At 43.0% G+C, this 20,563-nt stretch overlaps 1 protein-coding gene and 1 long non-coding RNA gene across 3 annotated transcripts in view; one reads left to right on the top strand and one right to left on the bottom strand.

The window, feature by feature from the left end:
- Positions 1-20,563, bottom strand: part of SMPD3 (sphingomyelin phosphodiesterase 3) — a 152,002-nt gene that overhangs the window by 7,552 nt on the left and 123,887 nt on the right. For both annotated transcript variants that reach the window (XM_080411128.1, XM_080411129.1), the window contains exons 3-7: positions 19,044-19,119; positions 11,499-11,654; positions 7,338-7,427; positions 6,425-6,488; positions 981-1,143 (exon numbers count right to left, since the gene is read on the bottom strand). In XM_080411128.1, coding sequence (XP_080267254.1) covers positions 981-1,143; positions 6,425-6,488; positions 7,338-7,427; positions 11,499-11,654; positions 19,044-19,119 — 549 coding nt within the window. The remainder of the gene's footprint in view (positions 1-980; positions 1,144-6,424; positions 6,489-7,337; positions 7,428-11,498; positions 11,655-19,043; positions 19,120-20,563) is intronic.
- LOC308073223 lies at positions 1,137-20,441 on the top strand. Its single transcript, XR_013931946.1, has 6 exons — positions 1,137-2,511; positions 6,093-6,195; positions 7,365-7,516; positions 7,689-7,824; positions 8,283-8,393; positions 11,466-20,441. It is a non-coding gene; the product is annotated as an uncharacterized lncRNA (long non-coding RNA).

The raw sequence follows: 20,563 nt of genomic DNA, 5'->3' as shown, positions 1-20,563 counted from the left end.
AGCTTTAATTCTGGCAACACTTTGTAGGCCAAGTTAAAGTTCTATAGGAAAATACCGTGTGCTTCCCAGCCTCGGAAAGCTGGATGGAGGAACCCTGACGCTCACCTCTGCAATGTAGTTGTTCCCTCCTACAGCAGGTGCTTACTTTGCCGGTCCTTTGGGAAGTGCTTCCATGAAGCACAGATATTTTAGTTCTCTTTATGCTGCCAGCATGAGCCTTGTCAACGACCTAATCTGGGTCAGAACCATTCAAGTATTGGTTTTGCTGCTGTTTGTGCAAACCTAAGATGGGTTTACCATGTAGATGCACCCTGAGCAATTGTGCATCTGAGACGGGAAGCCTCAGAAGAATTTATCTGCTAAGCTGCTGCGTCCACAGAGTGCATGCAGACAGTGCAGACTGCGGTGTCATGCCCTGAGCTATGCTGAACTGCTCTGTTGCCGCAGCTGCGACAGGGTACGGTAAGTGTGAACTAGTTTCTCATTTTCCTCATGGAATTCTGTATAAGGCATGGCCCTACACCAGGGAGCAGACAGTGCGCTACAAGTTCTCATTCTGTTTGGCCCATGTAAAAATCTGCCTGTGTATCGCAGGCTTGTAACTGAGCTTGGTTTTCATAGGCACAGTAAGAGCATCCAGACACTTGAAAAGATAAAAAAATATTCAGACTGCTGGCATGGAAAACATTAGCCAAAACACTTGGTCTGGCAAAAGTTTAAGGAATGAAAACAGGGATTTTTCTTTGGTTTTGAAGAGTGCTGCATCTACCAGTGTTGCTACCAGAATCCCTGTACTCATCTTAATTTTGTTTATGCACTAGGTTTACAAACTCAATACTTACATGCAGAAGCAGAAAATAGCAAAGCAGCAAGCTCTCCTTGGAGTATGAATTTGATCCCAGGCAGGGCAGGCTGCAGTGCCATCCAGACAAGTTTGTTGTGTGAGTTACGGCTCTTTTTTTGCCAACTCTGAAACTCACCACTTTCCACTCCAGGTAGAGACCTTCTTCTGTATAGAGCATATAGTCGATCCTCCTCCCGTTTCCTTTCAGTGATGCCTTCCTCCCCTTTTGACTGGAGCTGTGGTTCTTGCTGATGGGATAGACTAAGTATCCTTTCCTTCCTTCTTCACTTTCCAGTACTCTGTTTCATCAAAAAACAAAACAAGTGCTTTAAATGTTTGCTCCTTCCATCCCTTTGTGCATTACGCTAGCTTGTCTCAAAATCCCTGGTAAAGGTAATGCCTGTCCAGAAGGACTGTGAAGCTCATAAAGCACATCTTCTTCCAGACGTGTTTTGCAGTACGAGGCTGTACTAACTGCTGACAGTGCTCTTAAAGCCTCATGGCGGGTCTGGCATCGCTGGTGCTGTACTGGTGGACCTACCCTTGTAGCCTGGAGGACACCTGAGGTGAGGCCCTTGCCTGCCCGCTAGCTGCAGTATATTGCAGCCCACAGCCCCTGCGCTGGTTTCCGCTGTTGCTGCATCTAGCAGACTGTTTCATGGGTTACTGCAGAACAACCCTGAGCGCTCCGATACAAACCTCTCCGTTCTGATCAGAGCAGCTCCTTCAGAAATGCAGACAACCAGGTTCACAGACAGGGTACGGATGAGGAATAGTTTTCAGGAGCAGACATTTGGGCGTGTGGTAGTTGGTTTTGTGCAAGCCTCAGCATCAGATTACTGTGGTTTGGACCCTGAGCTCTTGCTTCGCTAATAATGACAGCACAATTTGCTTGATTCCTGTGTGTGACACCCACTAAACGCCTCTACAGAGCTGCACTTACTGGGTGGGTGTGGTAGTGCTGCCTCCATTTTGCAAAGAGAATATGCAGCCCCAGACCATATACAGAAGCAGTCAGAATGAAGAACCAGTTTTCTAGGTACCAGTCTTGTGTTCAGCAAACAGTAAGCTGCAGCTCTCCCACCAAGATGTTTAGTTTGGGTGCTTACACCTTAACAGTAGGTTTTATGCTGGAGACTATTAAGGCCCTGAGGAACTCGTTAGCCCTGCTTTGAACGTGACTTTGGACCAGATAACCCACAAAGGTCCCTGTCACTCTATTTTTACGATAATTCGATGTTGCTGTGCTGTTCTGTATTGTTTTGCTGTTGTGCTGCTTTAAAAGGAAATTCTGTTTACCTTCTCGTATTCTATTTAAACGACGTACCAAAAGAACGCTACAGGCAGCAGGCACAACTGCGCATGCAAAAGCGGGAACTGCCCCTGTAGGGCGTTACGCAGACAGGTAACTATCTAGTACAACCACAGCTGGTTTGCTGTGCGCAGAGAGGGACAGCTTAGGTTGTGGTTTTGCTGTCTGGCTTGAAGCATGAATAAAGTGCTTTCAAAACCACCTCCCTGAAAATTATTCTCCTTCACTTTCACTTACCGGCCAAAACCTGAGCTCAAGGTTCTGTGGTTTCCCTTGTAAGAGTTGATTATGCCATTAAGCTGCTACATCAACTGTCGCAGGAGAAACACTGAGCCATGAACTTGGGTCCTAGCAGGTACAAAGCCTTTAATTTCACCTTGGAAAAAAAGTAAGATATTTTTGATCACCCAGTTCTTAAGACTCGACTCTGGATGAGTTTTATGGGGTTGGGTTTAGGAATTTTTTAATGCATGCATGTGAGCACACAGAACGAAGGAAAAACAAGAGACAAACACCAGACTCTTGTGATGTGTTTTAATGTTTGAGATTCAAATGGATCCTTTGTCAAATTTTGTCTCTTGGGAATGATCTGAATGGTGGCAGAGAGGACACAGCACATGCTACAGTCGTGTTACGATCTGTAAGTTTGGGTCAGTTGATATATACTTCATGTGTCTTCAGAAGGTGACAGTGACAAAATTCTGGTCATGTGGGTATTTATCAGAACTTTTGTTAACCCTCTTTGGACTTGGTGAGGGTCTTGAAGGTTCTCAGAGTTTACTGTAACCAGTTGATGACAGTAAGTTTCCTTTTATGTATTACTCAGTTTTAGACTGTCATCTAATAACTCACACTAAATTAGGTTACGATCTGCACCCCGTTTGCAAGCTACAGAGAGCTACTGCAGATGATTCGCTTTTTTTTCTAGATTCAAGAAAGCAAGCTCTTTGATGGGACTGACCTCCTTCAAAAACTGTATTTATATTTGGCAAAGCTAATTAAGTAACAAAGTAGAAGAAACTGCTGATTAGCACTGCAGTACTACTGCAAAAAAATCTGATCTGCATTAATTTAAAAGATGGATTTGTTTTAGCTTCAGTTATGTCCTTTTAAAAGTCTGTGAACGCTGGGTATTCACTTAACTTGCACAACTGCTCATGGAACAGAAACGTTGATTTCAAATACATGAGGAAAACAACTTCTAAATGTGTGCGCATCTACTCCTGACTCAAACTTGTAGCACCTTACATGCAGTGGTTTGTTGTTTGTCTCTACAGAACTAGGCACAAGTACTGGACATGTGGCTATGCTATGCTAACAGTTAAATGCTAACAATTTAAGTGAACATAACTAATTGTGACTGAGTTGCACAAGTAAACGTGAGTTTTGGCAGTGTAATTATGTTGATTCATAGGACACAAAAAAAGGGAGGATAAAGAGTAGTTTGAACTTTCTTTTTTCCTTGAAAGGTTTTCAGTCCCAAGTAACTCTGAAGTTTAGACGTATGACAATTCTGTCACACGGCTCTGTGGCCAGCAGCTGGTTTGTAGTGCTGACCACAGCTGCCACAAGCAAAGGACACGAAGGGCAGCATGTGTAAGGGAGCCATGAAGCTCAAGCGACCAGCTCTCACTTAGGTGAGAAGCACCTGAGCTAAGGAAGACTTCTCTTCCTGCCGTTGCAGCCTGGTGCCCAGAACTGTGAGCCACTGCCCAGCAGTGGAGACTGGAAAAATGTTGCATTTCCAGCTTGTTTCTTAGCTGTGCTGTAACGAGCTCTCCCGTGCCAGGCTCTGTTCAGGGTTCAGGGATGAAAACAGGCTTATTCCAGTGCTTTGCGTGACGGTGATGATGATCTTTGTGAGATGAGATTATTTGTGTGCGTTTCATGAAGCCTTTCTGAACAGAAGCTTGTGTGGCTTCCAGCACTGTGGCAGGGCCCAGATTGTTACATCTAGCTTATTAATTGTTCTATAATTATGACTTGCTCATTATTTGTACCGAGTATGTTGTTCTAGTCTGATGTTTTACGTACACTGTACTTAACATGAAAGAGATATTTAAGTACTAGTTGTTCTGCTGCTTTTATGGCCTAATTAGTTTAGTAATGTGAACTACTTAATTTTATTTATAAACTAGAGAAGAGTGCTGATGAAGAAATAATACTCTGGATGGCTTACGTTGCTGATTTAAATATCTGTTTCAAACGTCTGTAACATTTTTTCAAGATTTATTGAAAAATTTGAGAACAGATCAGTTTTAGGCTGAACCCTGTTCTGCTGTGTATATGTATGATACCAGTTAGCTAGACAGTGCTCCACAGCTTCTGTGCTATTGAACATTTTAATGTCTTTAAAGCCCACAATCCATGAATGGCTTTAAACTTTACTGAACTTACTGGTAATTTTGATGTTTACCAGTTCCTTGGAGAGATGGGAGGCCAGGCTCTCTTGGCCGCGATGGTTTCTTTAATATATAAGCACCTCTACGTAACGTACAGATGCAGGTCCCTGTTGCCCTGCAGAGCTGTGTACAAAGCTAGTGGGATTTCTGGTCCAATAGAGTGTTTTTTCATCCGTTTGAGAGAATTACAACGTATTGCAGAAAACCGAAAGCCACATTTGGTAGGCCAGAAGTCTTACGTGTATTGGGTTACCAACACTCAAGAGTGTTTCCCAGTTGTCTCATACTGAGGTGCTGTACGTACACATAGGTAGTAGGAGTGATACTCTATTGATCATTTGATGGCTTTTTATCCATCAGTCATGTATTTGTCAGTGGAACTTAATTGCTGAACACAAGTAGCTCTGCAGGGAATAAAACAAAATACCCCAAAAGTAATTTGGTGACAGATTGTCTTAAAAGGTGGTTTGAAAACGCAGGGGCTTGGGTTTGTTTTGGGGTTTTTTTTAACTTATTTTTTTAAAGAGCTCCAAGCCTGCTCTTGGAACCATAAAATAGAATGTTACACCCACATACAGATTTGCATTTGCAAACTTGATTGTAGGGCCAAATTACCTTACTTTTGCTTTCCAGAAATCCCTTTCACATGTACCAAATTCACGTTTTCAACATGTGAATAGAAATGCCTGAAAGTTTTGCAGGCTCTCAAACGTGCAAAGCGTGACTTGCTGTAACAGATCCTTATTGAATATAAACTAAGCCAAACCTTATGTCTACAGTTCAGTTTCTTTGTTCAAAACAGATACAAAGATGACTTCAAGGGGTAGCCTCAGCTAATATATTCAACTAAGTGTCTGTGCAGTGTACTGAGTGAGTAAAAATGCCAACATAAACTGTGCCTCTATAATGTACCATTTCCATTATGTGTGTTAACTGAAGCATCTGCACAGCCTCATTAACTTTATTAACTCAAATAACTTTACCTCTTTAGTATATTTTGTTAACAAACAGCTAGAGCATCTTTTATAGTTAGTCACGCTAACAACATACTTAGTCCATTAAACTAGCCTTCAAGGTCGAGAAGGTGCAAAAGGATTACTATGTTAACTAAATAATTAAATGCTGCTCTCAAATGTACAAAGCTTATTGATTTCTCTCCACTGGCATATTATTTAACAAACGGTACAGGTATTCAAGAAATTTACCTTAAGACTTCTGCAAATTAAGTTGTTTTCTTATTTCTCTGAAGTCCACTAGCTGAAACCAAAGATACCTGTCTCTCAATGTCAAACACTCCTCAGAAGCAATGCTGGTCAAGTATCACTAACAGAAATTAAGCTATAGTCCTAGTTACATCTGAAGTGCTATTTAATTCCTCTCTGTATTTGTGAGCTTGCGTTTTTAGGTCTATCACATTCTGCAAGCATTCTAGAAATGGGTAGTTAGTTTTTGAGTTGGGGGTGGTGTTTTACACTTTTGGGTTTTTTTTTTATTTGAGGAATACTACCTTTCCTTTTGTTGCTGTTCGTTACAGGGCTGTGACCAGCGAGCTGGCTGCCTGCAGAAAGACTGAGACAAGCTGTCCACGTACCCTTTTCAGTAGCGCTTGGAGTTTCCTGTCCTATGGGCCTGTCCAGGTAGGACCAATTCTAAAGACAAAACCACTGACTGCAGTTGCTCTCATCTTTTTACCCATTGAAGCCAGTTCTGTTAGACTGAGAAAAGCAAACACTTCTCCTTCCCTTTTTTTCCTCTTCCCCAAGTACCCCTGAGTAAAAAAAATTGTTTGGTGGTTTGTAGGTTATTTTTAACAGTCTTTTTTTAAGGAATTTTCTAAAGCATGTAAGAGTTTTAGGAATTGCGTACTTCTGTAGGTTATCTGGAGTGCACACTTCTTCATCATATAATCCTTCGGGATCCAACAAGGTACCTGTAAACAGAAAGGGAGATGTAACTGTCCCAGCATATGTGACCTGCCTCTCCAGAAGCTTCTGGGGGTGGGGAGCTGTGACGGCAGCATCCGTGCGGGCAGAGGGGACTGCTCGGAGAGCGCTTTGTGTTCCCTTCCCCTCTATCCTGACCTCCCTGCTGCCTGCCACCCTTCAAACCGTGGCCTCTGCCCTTCCGGTTTCTCAGCCCCAATACCTGATTATTTTTTTTTTTGTTTCTCTGCTACAGCAGAGTAAAGCCACGTTATTAAACAGTTCTGCATTCTTGCCTTTACTATCTCAGTTATAATTGCTCCACTAGAGGAAGTCTAATTCCCAAGTTAAGATTTCACCAAGTTCAGCTGAGTTTCACCAACTATGAATATCTTGGAGTTGCATGAAATCTTTTACAAGATGAACCCCACAAGTTCGTAGCGTTGAATTGCTTTGTTACATCCTCAGTTACAGTATTTATAGAACACCACATGGAACATTCTGATCAAAAGCTGCAGAAAGTACAGAAACAATGATTTGGCCTCCCCCCTGCCGCCAAAGTAATCTAGAGATTATTGTTAAAAAAGCAGAACAGGTGTAGGAAGGCATTCAGGCAGCTTGATACGCAAGTTCTAGAATGTGGACTGAAGTTTGAGATCTCTGTTTGGTTCTTAATTAAAACTCAGCGAGACACTGTTAAGCTTTATAAAATGTATGTTGCAGAAATAGCCCTTGTAAATATTTGGTGTCCACCAAATTCTTACTGCCAGTTAGCTGAGCTACCTGCTGCTTCCAGAGGTCGCCTGAGCGACACGACAAGTAAATGTTCACACACCGATAGCTCAAGAAGGTCTTACCGATTGCCCATGGTTTATCCTCCCCAGGACCAATTCGACATGGGTCTTTGTAGTGTGTAAACAGAGAATGCTGTTGCTCCAGCTTGTCCTCTGCAGGGAAAGAAGGAGCCCAAGAAAAGGTGCATCAGCTACATGTTGTGAACCTGTGGATAACTGCGTGTTCTGCCCCAGCAGAAAAGGCAAGTCCTCCTTCCTACTCACTGTACATATATAGTATAGGTTACATTTGAACTGGTTCAGTAGTAACTTTACTGCACAGCAGTATCTCGTCTTGATCAGAAATTTCAAGAAATGACTGCTAATGACAGTGCTTTCCTGCAAAGTCTTTCTATGACAGGCATTTTTTAATAGTTTCTAGCTGTGAACTGAAGTGACAGTTCTGCAACGTTTCCTCGCCCTGCCACTGACGTCGCATTGCTTACGCCCAGACAATGCTTTGGTCCAGCTAGCTGACACTACGGCAGCGGAAATGGCTGTTTGTGGCTCGGTAAGTTTGAAGATAAAAGCTTGTGCTTTACTTACTTCAGAAGAATTCCCTGACTCAACGTTTTCCAAGCTGTAATAGATAAGAGAAAGGACATGCAACTGCTAATTTGCTTGGGATATTGTCTACAGCATTAAAGCCATTCTAAACATCATCAGCATGACCTATCAATTTTAAATTAATTTCTTCCTAGATGCTGCTGTGAGCCTTGCATTAGATACAGTGCCTCAAGCTCCTAGGATTATTTAGTAAGCTAACCTACAAAAATGTATACATCAGAATTTCAGATGCTGCACAAAGAAGTTAGTCAGGCTCTAGTTCTGCACGTGCTGTTTGATGCAGCAATCAGTATGCCTGGGAAGCAAGTGCCACCAGAACTTGCAAATACCACCTGCTACAATTCCATTTTTGTTACATGGTAAGAAACTGGCAACAGCTCCTGCTACCTTTCTTTCCTGCAGCACTTACACCTTTTACAAGGTTAAAACTTGTTAGCAACACTTGAAGACTCTCCAGGGATGAGCAGAATATTCACCTGTTTGTCACTGCCTATTGCCAAGACAACAGACTAGGTAAGTACGCATGCAAACAGGTCCTCTGAAGTCAGAACTGTCACTGTTGTATCTGAGACATTGCATCTCCTTGTGTAAAACACTGCTCTGGCCAAGTGAAGCAGCTGTTGACCTCTCCCTACTAAGAAGGAAGCGGAACACAGACATGGAGCACAGCAGTGCTCTGTTCATGGCACTTTTGCCATGTTATTGTCAGTAATACAGCTGGCTGTCCTTCAGCTGCTGCATCCACACCAGCTGATCTGGCTCACGACATCTTTCTAGTTTCCCCCACCTCCCCACCAGCCTTGTCATTGCAGGGAGACTGAAAACTCCATTTGCCAGGGTATCCTGGAGTGGGGGCAGAGGCTCGGCGGCCTGACCCTCCCTAGGATGTGCCACGTATGCAATACAGAGAACTGCTCTGTCTGTCTGAAAAGCTGTGCAATTGCTCGTTTCTCCAAGTTTTCCCTTGTTATGTCATACATCTACAAAATTTCCATCAAAACCAAGACAGATTAAAGTTTTGTCACAAGGTTAATTTGTGACTCTGGCACTGACAGTGACAAGTCAGAGCTGATGAGACAAACTTAACCCATCTGACTGGAAGGCTTTTCAGCCTGCGCTAAAAGTCAGTCCAAAGCAACCTGACAGTAACTTTCTAATGATGTTCCCACTCATTGTGAATTCACTGTACGAATGTTGTCACAATGTTCTGTAAAGCTGGAGGGGAAAACAGAGTTGCAGAAAATTTCTCATAAGCATAAGGTCACTCATGGACCTGGAGATCTTTGAAAACTGTACTGGCAGTGCATCTAAGAATAGAAGCTTGATATTCACCGAAACATTAATTACTTGCTGTATCAGTCTGTGGAGTGGGAAAGAATACAGAAAATCATATATAGATTACAGGAAGCTGATTACTGCTGAAGAAAAACTTAAGATGTTCAGTTCCCTATAATGCTAACAAATGTCCCTAAAACAATGAGTAATGTAAAAAAGGAGGAGAAAGCTTTAAAACACTGCATTAATCTTGCTCAGTGCATAAGGAAAGAAAGTAATGTAAAAAAACCAAAAAATGAAATAGCCAGCTTAATTTCAGCTTCCAGGCTGAGTGAAGTTTAAAGGAGAGTGGGACATAAAGAAGCAGCAGAGATAGAAAAATTAAAATGGATTTCTATAACCTACTTTTCAGTTCTCTTTAGTAGTCGTAGATTTACAACTGTTATTTACCAAAGCAAGTAGTTGGTTTTAATTTTTCTTTAAGAAGGCAAATCACAACAGCATTAATTATATACTTTGTGCTTCTCATGCAAGATCTTGGTTAGGGTGCCAGAACTCCTTAGGTGGAGGATACTGACCATATGTTCTGCCTCACCGCTTCACTCCCCCCTCTCCCTCTGCGTGCTGCATAGCCCCATTCACTTTTCAATTTGCGATCTGGCCAGGCACTCTCCCCTTCGGTCTGCAGCAGATTGTTTATTTCCTTGGTGGCCACCTTTGCCTCCAGGCCACTCCGACCATACAACAGTATTGCAAGTGAGACAGTCAAATCACAGCAGATGTGTCGCCTCCCTTCCCTCCTCGGCCTGTCTGGGCAGCAGCTTGGCTAGCTGAAGACCTGTTATTCACCACATTTCTTCCTTCCTTCCCTCAAACTCTCACTGCTGCTGTTGTATTTTTTCCTAATGCATGTTTAACTACACTATTCTGTAGCCATTACCACTTACTGTTCACCTCCATAGTGCCTAATTGATTCTTCTACCAGTTGACGGCAGTTGCCAGCACCTGCTCAGACCATTTTGCAGTTACTTTGGATCATAGAGTTGTGACAGATTCATTTTTTTGTACATATGAGCTAGAAGTGAACAACAGAAGGGCTGTGTTTTGGGTTGATGGTCTTTTCTACCCAATTATATGTTTTTCAACTTTGAGAAAATCTTCCATTGTAAGTATCTGATACAAGTCATGAGATTAGAGAATACTAATGAGATCAGACGATGCTTGCTTTTTGTTTCTTAGAATTATTTTTGGTACCGTTGTTGCTCTCAGTCTCAGTTACCTGGGCTTCTTACGAAGTCTACAGAATTCACGCTGGATGCTGTTCACAAATCCACTCATTTATCCACAAACTCCGGTCTGAATTGCTCAATGCCACTTCAACCGCGGCAGCCTGAGCACACCTGTGCACTGCCCCTCTCCCCGGTGATGCAGCACAGCCAGAATCCCTCTGACGACCCCCCCTCGCTGCGCCAGCCTTGTGCTCTTTGTGCCTCAGTCCTTCCAGCCACCAGCCTTGCGGGAGGCTGGCCGCTGGCCACCACTGATCCATGGGCCAGCTCCAAACCGGCAGAGTCAACTGCCAGGGTACAAAGCCAGCAAGGACTCTGCTGGATGAGCCACACCGAGCAGGAGGGCTGAGAGGATGCACAAACACAATGCTCTGCGCTGGCAGCTAACTGTTAACAGAGCTTAGTGCTTACGTTTGGAAAAGGCTCCCATCTCTGTGAACTCACCACCCGTTAATTAGAGTTTGGTGGAGTTGTTTTTCTAGTACCCTCAGCATACAAATCTAGAAAAGTAAATATTAAAAATTTATTAAAATAAAAAAACCCCCAGAAGTACACAACATCAGTTATTTTTTTCCAAGACTGATTCAGCAATCTTTAGTTCTCCCTGCAGCGGTGATCTCCTATGTCTGTGTATATGCACCATCAAATTATTTTTAAACAGCATGAATTTACTACTTTTTCTCCACAAAAACCCCTTAACATTACAGGTATTTCATTAGTAACTAAAATTCTAGGACAGCAGGTGTCTACCTAATTGAAGTACAGATAAACCACTGGATTTGTCCTCATTATTGCTACCATCAGTCACAAATTATCACCCTTTGTGCCTTAAAAACTGTCATGCTTCATAACTCAGCAGAGTGCCTAAGTGTGAGCTTCTCTCCTCAGCTCAGCTCAAGGCTGGTACCTCTTTCAGAAGCAGCTGTAGCAATTAGGTCTTCCCTTGCAAAAGCCAGTCACTCTCTAGTATATTTCTGTAGTCCACAGGAATCTAGAGCCTTCCTGTTTCTTTTTGGAATAGGTAGACACCAGGAAGAGGAAAACCTTGTCTTACCAGAGGAGCAGTTATCGAAGTTGAGATCTCCGCAGATTACATCAAAAGCCACCAGCTCCTCTGGATTGGCTGTACTGGAGGAGGAGGTAGATTTTCTGAATTCAGACAGCCAATCTTGAAGCATATCCAGCTGCTCACATCGAACAGTAGTATCTCCTGTAGCAAATAACGAAAACAAGAAATAAGACCTCCTTTTAGCATGTTACTCAGCCACATGTGGATTAGTTGCTAAGCTACTGCTAGACACCTTGAGAAAAAGGGTGCAAGATAAAAAATGTGTGGCGAATAGTATCCTCAGCACATAGTGCTTAGCCCATTATGCAGTTCATTAGGAACCACACTTTCTGATGACCTGCGTATCTCCTGGAATCGATCGCACTGGGCACATCGGAAGAAATGAGCAGACAGGGCACCTGCTGCAGCCGGCCAGCCAAGGTGATGACGTTTCGATGATGCGCTACACGTAATCTGGTGTTCAGAGTTAGAATCCTACTTCAGACAAAACCGGACAGCCTGTTCTGGGGTAAACCACCTGATCTTTCTTTCCTCTGCTTTCTCATTTTTAAAAATGAAAAAATTTAAGTTTCAAGTGTTTCTAGTAAATACACATCAATAGTATATTTACTACTATTGCTCAACACTGCAGTAGTCCCCCCGAGGAAGGGTTCTATTTATGTTCAACTAAGAGTGCCTGAACTGGAAGTATTTTTTCATATTTTTACAGGTATGTGTAAGTACAGGTTTTGGTGGGCAGGACTTCAGCAAGAACAAACCAGATCCTGTTCACCAGTTGCAAGGAAGTTACACCAGGCTACGTGTGCTGTGGATGTGCCCCCGTTCATGGAAGTGACGGGAGAGGGTTGAGATTGACTGGTTGCCAAGTATTTTTCGTTTGTGAAGCCATGTGGCACACAAAACAGCTTTTTAATTACAGCAGCTAACCACACTTAATTTCAAGCACATTAGGTGACATGAAGTCTAAAAAAAAAAATTAATTACTGGCTCTCTTAAAATGATTACAGCAAAAGCTTGATGTGGGGAAAGGAGCATGAAGAACATATTCTAGAAATAATTGTTTACCGTCTTGTCTTCCCTTTCCTTTTGTTTTCACTGTACTTACAGTTAACAGTTTTGCTTGTTTCAGATTTGATATCTCAAGTCAGAACAACATTACTTTTCTTCAAAATAAAAGGTTTGTTTTCAAATGCCACAATCGGGAGAGCAGCAGACCCAGATGACTTATTCTGACTACAGTTTTATTTTAACCTGATTTACTGCTTTGTGCTAGCTATTACAAAGGCGTAAAACGCAATTAAAAACATCAGTTCTGTATGTCCAAAGCTGCTTTCAGTGGCCACTATGGAGATGGTGAACATTTAAGTCTATATGCTCCACAGCTTGTTAATCACTAGTCTCAACCGCTTAAATGTGAGCTCCGCAGCACGCTGTAACTGTGTTAGTGGACAGACAAACTTCAGAGTTTAGGACTTCACCTTCCTACGGTGAAGGGTGGGATTTTCTAGGGAGTAGAGGGGTAAAACAACAGTTAAATACAAACTGAATCAGAAATGTTCAACCAAGCATGATTTGATACAATTCTCAATGAAAGAAATATCGAAAAGAACACGACTAGGGATAGAGCGAGCTCTAAGCAGGTTCTGACACCAACTTACCTCTTCAGGCTGGTAACTCCCAACAGCAAAGAATCTTGGTGTTTTTTTTTTCTTTCACTCGTGTTATTCCCAACAAATCTTTACCAGTTGGGCTGTAATATAAAAGCAGCTACAAGTGCTTCCTGGATCTATTCCCCAACCTACAGTTTCTAGCTCCTTGTACCTCCAGTTCACGCAGTACCCCAATCGCACAAATCCAGACTGGTGTATTCTGGGGAAACCCCCTTGCTACAACAGCACAAGAAAGCCCTACCGTGAAGATGTAGCTAGACAAAAGCACAAAAAATAGGTCATGTGGAATAATACAGCCCGGAGCAGGTGACACCAACCACAAAAGGTGTGCGTGACTAACATATACGTTCTGCTTAACTCAAGCTACAGATAAAACTACAGGTTCACAGAAAGCATGAGCTTGAAAGGGAGCGCTGGAGATGGGCTAGTCTGACCCCTCTGCTCAAGTGGGGGCACCTGCAGCAGGCTGCTCAGGACCGTGCCCAGTCAGGCTTTGAGTATCTCTATGGCCAGAGGCACCATAACCTCTGGGTAACCTGTGCCAGTGCTTAGTCACCCTTGCAGTAACAAACATTTTCCTTTGTTTAAATGACATTTCTTGCATTTCAGTTTGTGCCCATTGCCTCTTGTCCTGTCACTGGGCCCCACTGGAGAGGCTACCTCCATCTTCTGTACACCCTCCCATCAGGTATTTGCACACTTTGATAAGCTCCTTCCTGAGCCACCTCCTGAAACTGAGCAGTCCCAGCTTTCTGGTGAAGCCTATTTAAAGTCGTGGACTACCCTCCTTTGGCAGCACCTGAATCTTTCTATCCTACCTCCTGTCCCTAGGCCAGTACTTTCATCCAGCCTGCCTTTTTTTTCCTCATAACAAAACTTTTAAGCATGGTGCTTGCTGACCACAATGCAGTAGCATCTTCCTCCCCCCACAAAGTCCTGAATATATGAATTGCTTAACTCTCTGAGACTGACTTTTACACATCCCTGAACTGTCAAGGTTTTTTTCATTTTCGGTGAATTACCCATCTAGCATGGCTTCACTAGGATGAATGATAAAATAATGCAGCCGTTACCATATGGGCATAAAACTCAGGCAGCAACCTGTCACAGATCAGTGTGAAGAATGTAGCAAACCCACTGAACTGAAACACAAAGGTAAAATTCTCTAAAACAGAAAACTTGAGAAAAACAAAAGACGGACAGGCAAAAACATTTTAGGAGGATATTGTGAAAGGTGTCTGGTAACATGCATTGCTGTTACTGAAAAAGCATGAACTTTAGCGACATACATGTCCCTCGGTAAGAATGCTGAGCCCTTGGAGGAGCAGCGTACACCAGATAACCTCAGGGCTCTACAGAAAAATCGCAGCCTTGGAACTCCAGAAGCCCATGACACTTACTTTCATGTCTTTGGAGAAAAAGTGCAGACCTTTTGATCGTCTGGCATATCTGATTATCCCCACTAGAGGTCATAGAAGTAATTGCACTTCAGTACACTGCGGGGAGCGTGTGCAACGCAGTGAGCTACATTTCCATGACAAACGGTGAGATCCTCTACTGCGACTTGAATATAACTGTTCTCTGAGATTAATATTAAACTACCACTACCCAGATCACTGCAGCTACACAGCAGGTACTGCATCTGTCTGTATGCAAAAGTTACTCGTGAGACTCAGCATCTTACCAACTCCCAATGATCAGTAGCTTTGGAGATGAAGATAACTGAACTAATCAGGCACCTAAGTAGAAGAGAAGCCAAACCTGAATGCAGAACAGTCAGGGGAGTGGACATTTCAGAAACTGCTGCTAAATGAAATAGCATCAGTATATATTAACAGAAGAAATCTAGGTACTAGCTCCCAACACTAACATTCAACTTCTCTTTCCAGCCTTCAGCTCTAATTAAACATTCAGATAGAATCACCGATCTGACTGATTGCCACCAGTGATTAACCAGAGAATAGAGATTTGTGCTAATTGCTCTACACTCTTTTAATCAGTAACTGGCCTGGAAAAATGCAAATAATTGTGTTGTGACTGGTTCCTGCAGTCAGTATTTCTGAATTCTTTGCAACTTCCCTTCAGCTTCAGATTTTGTGGAAGGATGAAAGGGTAGTGTGGGAAACCCCAGCCAACATAAATACCTACTTCACCTTTGTTCGCTATATGATAATCTTGCTTGCCCTTTCCATTCACTTCAGAAATAAGTGGAATCCTGGCTTTAGTTAGAACTGTGGGTAGGTGCTACACACCGAGGAACTGTTCTGTCCTGCTCTGAAAGACATTAGAAGCAGCACTGTGGTGGCTGAGCAAAGCAGCTGACAGGCCTCATCAGAGGAAATTAAAAGATCCAGTGGAGGTTTTTAAAACCAGAATTCTCAGCACTGATAAGCACTACGGGATATACTGGCAGGGAACCAGGGGAAGATGAGCAAAAAAAAGCTTGTAAAATGCAGGGTGTAAAGCCTAGTCACAAGGAAAAATTGTTCGCAAGACACAGCCAAAGGCTTTGGTCTAGCCGTGAGACGGGCTGCGTCACACCTGACTGTGACAGATGAAGCAGATCCCTACACTTCTAACATACTTAACCCGGGCTAGGCTGGGAAAGCAAAACAACGTAAAAACAAACCACCCAAAAAGCTGAAGCAACAAACCCCCTTCTGTTCTGCTAGGTTACCTTTCAGCCTGGTCAAGTCCCCCCGTCAAGTGCAACACAGCCCACAGCCGCTGTGTTAGCGCAACTGAGGGCAGGGGGCAAGGCCAGGCTGCCGCGCCATGGGTACGGCAGCTTTGCCAACCTCAGAAATGTACGCGGAATTGCTGTCTAAGGACGCTGAGCGCTCACGTTCCTCCTGATGGCACCATCAGAATTTCAGACACTGAGGGATCTCTCTCATTCCTGAGCTGAGTTCTGCTTAAGCTGCATGCAGGCTTGTGGAACCTGAAGCCGGTGCTAGAGAAGCCTGCACAGCCAGTGCCCGTACTGCTAATGACTAGGCTGCCACTGAACACAGAGCAGGGAGGTGAACGAGGTTATGAGATAGCATCCATCATGCTACGTCATCCGGACCTGGGCTGGAATAGCTTGAGGCTTACTCTGTTCTGATGGCTTGGTGGGCTGCCTGGAAGCCATGACTCAAAGGGACTTGGGAGCTGGATGGAGCCTAGGCAGCAAAACCTGTCCAGAACATTAATCACTGACTTAATTGAAAGACATAAAAGAACCATGTAAACTTAACAGCCCCTTGAAAATAATTACATTCAAGTCTCATTAAAGGATCCCTTCATTTGTCACTGAAACGCAGCTATTTCCACAGTGGAAATGAAGAGCTGCTTCATAGCACCATTCAGTAATAGGCAGAGATTGAGAGGATGAGCTGCATCTAATTCTGAAGTTTTATTGGAAAAGGAGAGTGTCAGGTCTGAAAAAATAGTAATTGCTCAGAACAGAGTTGGGCCAGCGCACCTCTTGAGAAGAAGCATCAGTAGTTGGTCCCTGACCGTAAGCAGTTGGATCCCTTCACTTCATACTCATGCAAGTATCAGACCTGTCAAGTGTAAGTTTATGTATCCTAGAAGGGAAGCCAAATTCCACTCAGCCACATATGACAAGATGATTTAAACGGCTAACCTTTTAAACAGTACTTGTTTTTATAGATACCACATCTTTACATCGCTGAACTGGTTCTTGATTAATTTTTTAAATGTGTGAAATGTTATGAATCAGATGATACAAATCAGAAAGCACAGCTCTGCCAAAGTTATGAACTTTAGTTTTCCATTTCATTACATAAACTAATATGATATATCAAAGGACGGTTAGACTCTTAAATCACTGTCTGCTCTATTTGAATGTAGTTTGAACCAGATAAGCCTAAAAATATAGAGCAAGAACATAAGTAGGAAAATGAAAGGTTGCATTTTACCCTTGACTGACTTTGAAAATAGAATTATTACTTCCCCGTTCTTCTTCTCTCCCCCCTCTTCCTCTTTAATATTTTAGGGATTTCACAAGGTGGTTATCAAAGACTAACTAAGAATACATGACTAGGTAGTAAAAAGGAACAGAACTAAAAATGGAGGTTTATAACCTAAACTAGAACAGCAACAAATCTCTGCTCTGCAGCAGCAATCTCACAGTACATAACCATAATTTCAGAGTTAAAAATAGAAAACCAGAGAAGGACGTTACATTGTTAAAATGTAGCTGAAAAATTCATGAACCTTCTTTAGAACTAGCCCGTCTCTCTAATGTACTTCAGGGACTGGCAGTTTTGTTCCCAAGTCTGTCTGTCTACAACTGAAGCACTGACAAAGTGGAATGAATGCGAGCTGCCTGACTGGGTTAACCTGGACATGCTGCAGCGCGTCGGCTCGGAGTTCTATCATTTATAATACATTACTGTCTTTCCTCAGTCCGCAGCACACATGCTGCCTTCATGCGCTCTAGGAGGGCTGTGTCATGCTCCCCAGCATGCAGGAGCACAGCAATCGTGGTTGCATCAAGTAAAACTATGGCTTTCCATCCCTCTGGCTAAGAAAGTCTGATCTCGCACAAAGGAAAGGTTTGTAGATGTAGCTTTTACTACTACAACTGCTCTTAAGTACAGAACTGATAGTGTTGATGGAAAAGGTAGGAAAGCCCCATCCCTGGAAGAGTTCAGGGCCAGGCTAGATGGGGCTTGGAGCGACCTGGTCCAGTGGCAGGGGTCCCTGCCCACGGCAGTGGGGTTGGAACTAGATGATCTTCCACATCCCTTCCCGCACAAACCCTCCTATGATTCTGATTTTTTTCCATAAACATCCCAAGAATTCCAAGTATCGGTCAACTTTAATTAATGAACGTTCAGGTAAACAGCTAAAATGGAGAAGCACCTTGATTTCAAAATGGAATAAACAAACTGACCCTAGTATCTATAAAAGTTACTAACTTTTTTCCCCCATTGCTTCCTGGACTTGGGTTGTAAAATGGAGGTAAGGCCACCCATCTACTGCAATCTTGCTCTGAGTATTAACATTAAAAGAAGAGCTGGGTGCTGAGCTACTATCATTAAAAAAGGTCATAAGATGGTTGAGGAGGCTGAGGTGGATGGATGTGGCTCTACCACAACCTGACAGAGCTATGTGAAACTCCAGTCTGGTTATGGGAAGCAATGGAGTCCACGTATCTCACAGAACCAGAAATCTGCTATTGAAGAACATCTCATTGTTTTCTAAGATTAAAGTTGAAGTGGAAATAAAAAAAATAATTAAAAAAAAGCCTTCCACAGCCTGCTAAGACATTTTGCACTTTATATATCTTTAATGGCCTTAGAAAACAGTTTCATGAAACACAGGATACACAGCGTACTGCGTCCTGCTGTAGTAAACATAATAGTGGAACTGCTTTTAAACACAACCAAGAGAATTTTTCAATGAGTTCATTAACTTGCAAGCCATTTACGTATGAAGTTTACAGGTCAAAAACCCAGGGAATTCGGGCTGCTGATTTCTGGTGGAAAAACTGTCCCAACTTGCATCTTCTGATAATCCCCAGTTATGTACAAAGAAATTATAGTTTAACTGCCAATACAGTATGGGTTGCTGAATGCGTTGAGTGATGATGATAGTAATGTATTCGCTAAAATAACAGTATTTGGTTAAGAGGAAGCAAAGAGAAGAAAAGCTCTCAAGGGGTATTTTTTGTGTACCAAAAACATGAAGGGTTAGGGATGTACTTGTCTGCCTTTCACTGGTATTTGCAACACACACTGCACTTTGTCAGAAACACTGGAGGAGCAGTGCTTGCTACTTTTGCAGAAGAGTATCACCACAGGCCTAGGAACAGTGAAACACTAAGGTAGGGAAATGAGGACAGTACCTGCAATAGCTTGCAAGTGAGTGCAGGAAATGTATCCCACGATTCTTTGGTCCTGAGGTGTACTTCCCACTTGCACCTGGAACGGAAGGAAGAAATGAGAAGGTGGTTAATGGAAGACCTTGTACAACTCCACTTCCAACCCCGGCTGCGCAGCCTCTGTGCGCAGTACTGGCCTTGTTCACCGCTCCTGCCTTCTAGCTCCATTTCGAACCCACGGACACACAGAACCACCAGAGACATGCGCTGGGGCTCACTGGGGCCCCACCTGCTGCTAGCACAGCGATTCCTTCCTGGCCACCACCACTGCACGTTCTGATTCTGATCTGCAGCACGTGCACAAACGTGACTTTCTCCTGCTCTTGGCAGTCCCAGTGGTTCTCTGGCCCAGTTGCGCTGCCACCCTTGTGCGTCACAGCTCTTGTTCATATGCAAGATTCAGGCCCACCGAGTGCCGTGTAATACTTATTTCATATGATTATATATATATATAATACTGATAAATATTATCAGCGGTCTAATTCTTGGTGTCTGTGTAAGACTAGAATGCAGAAGCAAAAAATACCAAGGGAGTCTGGGGAAAAGGATGAAACAGGAAATAAATACTGTGTTTGGCCATGTTTTCTCTACTCCACAGCAAGTTTTGGATTTTGATGCATTTTTTACATTCTTCTTACAAAGTCACTGGGGATTTTTCCTATGTCTCAGCAAAGTGTTTATATTCTTCAGCCCACAGCAGCAGCCCCCATGTCTGTCAGCCAGATGACAACACAACATGCACCCCTGCCCTTACACATGGAAGAAGCAGGGCTTCCAGGGAAGTTGGAATGGAGCATAATTCCTCATCTACTGATCTTTTACAAATATATTTGCTGGTGGACACACAGGCAAATTGGAATCAAGTTCTGATTTAGGTTTTCAACTCTGTTGAAGGTTTTGGCAGTTCAGGACTTGTGCAGCTGCAGACCAAAATTCCTAATGATTTGAGGATCAAGATTTGGAATGAGGCAAGAAACCAATCTGAGCATATGTTTTCCCTGTTGACAATTGATGTGGCAACATTGCATCGACTACTTAAGAAAATGCCCACAGAGGAAAGCTGTACCCAGGGCTCTGAAAGGAAAACCACAGATGACTCCCTGACACAAGGCTAGGCTCAGATTTCATCTGACACCTCTACATAACTCGCAGAGCTCCATTTCATACAGACAGAGCTTTGTCAGCTTGGTTGGTTTTCTCATTCTTCAGCTATCCAAGAACCATCTGATTCACTTTATAACTGGAAAGTCAGCTTTGCAGTAAGTGAATTTAGAAGTCGCTTGTACTCAACAATGCCTTGTTAACTTTCCGTTTTTGTTCCAGCTAGAAGAGTATGTAATAAACAACTTACATTATTCTGTCCTCAGTCTGTTCAGTCCTCTTTTAGACAGTTTTCCAAATGGCTATCGATGGTGTTCTTTATTGCTGTTCCCATACAGTTAACCTGCTTCAGGGAGGGTGAAGGCAGAGGAAGACAAGGAAAA

The sequence above is a fragment of the Falco punctatus genome, assembly GCF_963210335.1.
Source record: "Falco punctatus genome assembly, chromosome: 14".
Lineage (NCBI taxonomy): Eukaryota > Metazoa > Chordata > Aves > Falconiformes > Falconidae > Falco > Falco punctatus.
The sequence above is the reverse complement of the archived record's forward strand: the minus strand, read 5'-3'. Positions and strand labels throughout refer to the sequence as shown.